Source organism: Microtus ochrogaster, chromosome 1 (genome assembly GCF_000317375.1).
Source record: "Microtus ochrogaster isolate Prairie Vole_2 chromosome 1, MicOch1.0, whole genome shotgun sequence".
Classification (NCBI taxonomy): domain Eukaryota; kingdom Metazoa; phylum Chordata; class Mammalia; order Rodentia; family Cricetidae; genus Microtus; species Microtus ochrogaster.
Genome location: NC_022009.1, coordinates 49119830 through 49126046, shown reverse-complemented (window position 1 = coordinate 49126046; position 6217 = coordinate 49119830). Strand labels below are relative to the sequence as shown.

The 6217-nt window shown below is 51.1% G+C and overlaps 1 gene segment (V, D, J or C); it reads left to right on the top strand.

Annotated features, from left to right (window-relative positions):
* LOC101998540 overlaps positions 1 to 4949 on the top strand; it is a 698241-nt gene extending 693292 nt beyond the window's left edge. Inside the window, 6 exon segments of the C gene segment in view lie at positions 866 to 1180; positions 1290 to 1628; positions 1882 to 2199; positions 2308 to 2640; positions 4504 to 4619; positions 4732 to 4949. Coding sequence covers positions 866 to 1180; positions 1290 to 1628; positions 1882 to 2199; positions 2308 to 2640; positions 4504 to 4619; positions 4732 to 4740 — 1430 coding nt within the window.
* The last annotated feature ends 1268 nt before the right edge of the window (positions 4950 to 6217 follow it).

Below are 6217 nucleotides of genomic sequence, written 5' to 3'. Positions count from 1 at the left end.
GCTGGGGTGAGCTGGGGTGTGCTGGGGTGAGATGGGGTGCGCTGGGGTGAGATGGGGTGAGCGGGGGTGAGCTGGGGTGAGCTGGGGTGTGCTGGGGTGAGATGGGGTGCGCTGGGGTGAGATGGGGTGCCCTGGGCCTGAAATAGTTTAGCTAGACTGTGATGAGCAGGTCTGGGATGGAAAGAGTAAAGCTGGATTGAATGAGTTTCACCAGGTCTGGACCAGCTGGGCAGAATGTATGCCAAGGTGAAGTTTCAAGATGATTCCATGAGTTCCCCCATCATAACCCACCTTGCTCCTACTTGACACACCTTGTCTGCTTGGCTGGAGAGGTTTCAGAACAAGTAGCAATCTTGATTTCTACTACCATGTGAACCAAGCAACCTGCTCTCCCAGTGTGAGGATTCGGTTTTGTGCAGTGATATGAAGCCTGAGCCCTTCCCCCACCACCTCTACCTCCTGATGGGATTCCTATTATTATGGAATGAGAAGGCTTCTCCCAGCTGCTGTCTCAGAGGGAAACAGGGCAGGGCAGGGCCAAGCCTACCTGAGAAGCTGGGGACTAGGATTGTCCCTGAGAAACGGGGGTCAGGGTCCCTGGAGCTGGCTGGTGATGGCTGAAGGGCCAGATCCACCCACTCTAGGAGACATCTCTCCATGTCCATGAAGGCTTTCAATGTTCCAGCCATGTTGGCTCCATAGCTTTGTCCAGTAGGCCAGGCCCACCTACTACCATATCTAGCCCTGTCTGCCTTAAGAACACCAGCCACAGAGGCAGAGGAGTGTACAGATCGGACTGACAGGGGACAAGAAGACAGACTCTCACTCCTCCATTTCTCTTTTTTTATCCCTCGCTGGTCCTCAGAGAGTAAATCCCCCCCGACTCTCTTCCCCCTCATCTCCTGCGAGAGCCCCCTGTCTGATGAGAATTTGGTGGCCATGGGCTGCCTGGCACGGGACTTCCTGCCCAGCTCCATTTCCTTCTCCTGGAACTACCAGAACAACTCTAAAATCAACCAGGGTGTCAGAACTTTCCCGACTATGAGGACAGGAGACAAGTATATAGCCACCTCGCAGGTCTTCCTGTCTCCCAAGAATGTCCTTGAGGGTTCAGATGAATACCTGGTCTGCAAAGCCCACCATGGTGAAAACAACAAAGATCTACGTGTGCCCATACCAGGTAAGAACCAAGCCGTCCAGGTGGGGGCAGAGACCCAGGCATGGCCCAGGGGGAGCAGAGGGTTGGGGCTTAGGCCAAGCTGAACTCATACCTTGTCTTTTCATTCTAGTTGTCAAAGAGATAAACCCCAATGTAAGTGTGTTCATTCCACCACGGGATGCCTTCTATGGCCCAGCACCACGCAAGTCCAGACTCATCTGCGAGGCCTCCAACTTCAGTCCCAAACAAATCACAGTGTCCTGGCTACACGACGGGAAGCTTGTAAAGTCTGGCTTCACCACAGAGCCAGTGACTACTGAAGGCAAAGGATCTGGACCCCGAACCTTCAAGGTCATAAGCACATTAACCATCACTGAAAGTGACTGGCTGAACCTGAATGTGTACTCGTGTCGTGTGGATCACAGGGGTCTCACCTTCTGGAAGAATGTGTCCTCCTCATGCGCTGCCAGTGAGTACCATGTCCTAAGCCCAGTGACTAGCCCTCCCAGATCAGGGCAACCCTCTTATAGGTATGGCTAATGCACCCTAACATGGCTCCTTGCTCCTTGAGCCTTGGCTTCAAGGGCCAAGACCAGTGTCTTCCTTTAAGCAGAGATTCGGAGGCTCAGTAAATCAATCAGTACTATTTAGGGGACAGAAACTAAACTTTTCTCTGACTTCACAACTAGACAGTCACTGACACAATCTTCTCTTGACTGCAGGTCCATCCACAGACATCCTAGCCTTCCCCATTCCCCCCTCCTTTGTTGACATCTTCATCAACAAGTCTGCCAAGCTGACCTGCCTAGTCACGAACCTGGCAACCTATGACACCCTGAATATCTCCTGGGCTTCCCAAAATGGTGAACTACTGGAAACCAAGACCACACTCACTGAAAGCCACCCCAATGGCACCTTCAGTGCCAGGGGTGTGGCCAATGTTTGTGTGGAAGACTGGGATAGCAGGAAGGAGTTCGTGTGCACCGTGACCCACAGGGACCTGCCTTCACCACAGAAGAAAGTTATCTCAAAGCCCAGTGGTAGGTGTTTCCCCTTTCCTTCCCTTCTAGTACCAGTGGCCTTCCTCTATCTCATGGGGATGGCAGGTCCCCTTCCACCCTTATCCTCACCACTGTCTCTGCTTACAGAGGCGGCCAAGCACCCACCTGCTGTGTACCTGCTGCCACCAGCCCGTGAGCAACTGATCCTGAGAGAGTCAGCCACAGTCACCTGCCTAGTGAAAGGCTTCTCTCCTGCAGACATCTTTGTGCAGTGGCTTCAGAGGGGTCAACCCTTGTCCCCAGACAAGTATGTGACCAGTGCCCCAATGCCAGAACCACAGGCCCCAGACCGTTACTTCACCCACAGCATCCTGACCGTGACAGAGGAGGAATGGAACTCCGGGGAGACCTACACCTGTGTTGTAGGCCACGAGGCCCTGCCACACATGGTGACCGAGAGGACCGTGGACAAGTCCACTGGTAAACCCACACTGTACAATGTATCCCTGATCATGTCTGACACAGGCAGCACCTGCTACTGACCATGCTAGCCCCTTACCAGGCAGGCTCTGGGGGTCTAGTTGCTCTGTGTTTGCGAACTAACCATGTCAGAGTAAGATGTTGCATTTTATAAAAATTAGAAATAAAAAAAAATCCATCCAAAAGTCACTGGTTTTGATTATGCAATGCTTTTGCCTGCTGAGGCAACAGCTATGTTGTGTTGTATTTGCCCTGCGCACACCCTGCAGACTTTCCTCCGCCTTGACCCTTCCTCTACCTTGCCAGTTGCCTCCTTCTGTGTGAACTCAAAAGGACTTACAATAGACAGAGTGTAAGCATGCCATCCCTCCAACTATTTCTAGATATATGGCTGGAAGCTTTGCTACCCTGTTGAGTTCAGGCACATGTATAGACACACACAGAGAGAGATACATTTGCACACAGATATAGGCACACATGTGTGGACACATGCACAAATATGTATTCACTCATAAAAGTATACACAGATCCACCCTCACACTCAGGAACACATGCATGCACATGAGCACATGCACACATACTTGCATGGACACATACAAATACCATCAGAAACATACAAATGGACATAGACACAGAGCCACACACAGAAACAGATACCAACACACACGGACATGTACACACCGAAACAAAATATAGACAAATATAAACAACTGAACCACGTAGGCACAAAGACATGCATGCACAGGCATGTACAGAAGCATCTAGCTAACTAAATGTCCATAATAACAACTGCACAGGCATGGCACACAAGTACACCTGGACTCTGACCAAGGCCATAATCTCCAGGGCTCAGGGCCCAGAGAGCCCATACTAGGCTGGGTCGCTGAAGCTTCTCGGAAAACTCAGTCTATGCTTAGGGGAGATAGCTCCAAGCAAAGAACATGCCTTCCTGTCCCAGCACCATGAGACAACCTTCTGACCACCTATGACAGATACAAGACTCTGTGCCCAGAGAGAGCACGTGGTGTTCAAATCCACCCAAAGGCAGAAAGTTGCCCTTGACTGTGCCTCCATTAGTAGAACACCTCAGGAGATCAATGGGAGAGTGCCTATCCCACACACAAATACCCTGGTCCCCAGTCCAGAATGCAGAAGACATAACGCAATTGTCCAGAAGAAGCTGAGTCCCACCAGCATGGGTCATTGGAGTCTCTGTAAGGACCCAATAACACTGTTTCCTTGGGCCAGCATCCTGGAAATTCTTCATGTTCTTAATAATTTGGGGCCTGGGCTTTAGCTATTCCCACTGACTCATCTTTAAAGGGGTCAGAGACCCCAATAAATGCCCTGGTCCCACTGTCTCCCTCACTGTCTGTCTGTCTCTTGGTACCAAGACCTAGCATTGCTAGTAGGAGTAGGACAAGCCACCCACGGGAACTCTGCTCAAAGAGGAGCATGAGATGCTGAGTCTTTCAGGAAGTAAGGAAGGACAGCCTCAGGTGCCCCATGCTCTTCTTCCCAAAGCCTGGAGACAGAACCCTACACTAAATTTTCAGTCTAAGCAGTCCTGACGCTGTCACCCGCTCAGAGGAAGTCCAGAGCACACCAATGCCATTATGCCATTGACTCTGCCTTCATCCCATGTCCATGTGCTGTGCCTGTCTTGCTTGCCTCTGCTGCCCCAGTGCTCCCAGTATAGGGCCCCAAGTTGGTGCCTCCTTCACTTTGACCTATGCTGTGCCTCTGTCTAGCTTGAACTGTTAGGGGAACCAGTAAAAACTGGCTAAGACTCTCCAAACCTCAGGGAGTTGTTCAACCACCCCAAGGTTTGGCTTGACCCTCCCTCCGTGTGTCCCTTCACAGAGGGGGAGGTGAATGCTGAGGAGGAAGGCTTTGAGAACCTATGGACCACCGCCTCCACCTTCATCGTCCTCTTTCTCCTGAGTCTCTTCTACAGCACCACTGTCACGCTGTTCAAGGTAGTGTGGTTGTGGGGCTGAGTACACAGGGCAGGGAGCCACCAGTTCTCATTGCCCATACCTCTGCTCCCTAAAAATGAACAGCAATTTACACTGTCTCTGTCACCTGCAGGTGAAGTGACTCACAGCACGGAAGGACATCAGAGACCAAGAAACCCTCCCACAAGGGCATTACCTCTGGGCCTGGGGTGGGACTGCCTGTAGGACCAGTAAACTTATTCCTATCTTTCTTGTATCACCCTCCGGCTTGGAGCTCTGAGGTGGACTTCTGGGTCAAGGACTTTGTCAACCTGTGTACCCTAAAGCAGGGTCTGGACCACATACGGCTGTACTGACTACAGATGTTGTTGGAAATAAATACCTTATCTTGTGAACTCAGTCTATTGTTTTATTTTCAAACCTGTCCTGAAGTGTTGACATGGCAAGGATTGTCTGAAGGGAGTTCGAGAACTGGCAATGGAATGGTCTCTTGGGACTTCAGGGAGAAAGAGGGAAAGGAGAGGTGGAAAAGGGGAAGGAGGGAGGGAAAGAGAGAAAGAGAGTGAGCTCTGACAGCAATGGCAGCACTCTGTCTTATACACCCTGATGGGAGAAAAGAAGCAGGGCAGAGAAAATCCCACGCCTGATCTCCCCCAAAGCGTTTGGAATCTGGAAACGAACCTCCGGTTTGGGTCTCTGCTCTGGAGCCCAGCCCACCACATTGCACTGGTGCTGCTCCCAGCTATCACAATACTTTGGGTCTTATCCCAAAAGTTTGTGGTATGTTGGGTGTATCTTATGGGAGTTGACTGAGATATACAGGATGTGTGTACCTCTCCTGCAATGTGCCAGGCCCTGGAGATCAGTCCATAACTCAGAAACTCAAACTCTCTGTTTATGGTAACTGCTGGAAAGATATGAAGAAACAGGATAAAGGCCCTGCAGTCACTCAAGAAAGACAGATAAAGGCCTGGCCACAGAACAAGAGTAGAAAGAAGAGGGGTGTGGGTCATGGGCCTCAGCTCAGAGAGGAAAGACCTGCAAATACAAGATGAGGGCAGTGCAGGGTACTTCCTTGCTCATGGTGTGAACAGCTGGTGAAGCCCACAGACATAGGAAGTCCAGGCTAACTGCAGGAAGAGGAGGGCCTGGGAGCAGAGCCGGAGAGAGAACAGCAGGTCCTGGGAGGAAACTATATAGATGACAAGCTCCTAAAGAGACATCAAATGAGTCTGGGATAGCACCTTGGTGATGGCCCCTGAGCTGGGATTCACGTGGGTAGCTGCAGGGCACAGAGATCAGCAAGCTATTGAGAAGCCACTGTAGAAATGTCAGGGCTCATCACCAAATTCCAGATCTATTTGAGGCATTGTCACCTCAGCATCCTGCCTCTCATACCAGCATCTGTGTTAGTTTCCACTGCTGGGGGAACGTGCCACACCTAGAAGCTTGAGCAACAGAGTTCTGTTCTTTGCCAGTTCTAGAGGCCAGGAGTCTGGGCTACAGCAAGCTGGGATCCTCTGTGCCACAGGGAGAGCTTATCACAGACTTCTAGCTCTGAGATCATAGTGGGTGATCTAGTTGACAGGAGCTCATGCTGGATCATCAAACCCAGCAGA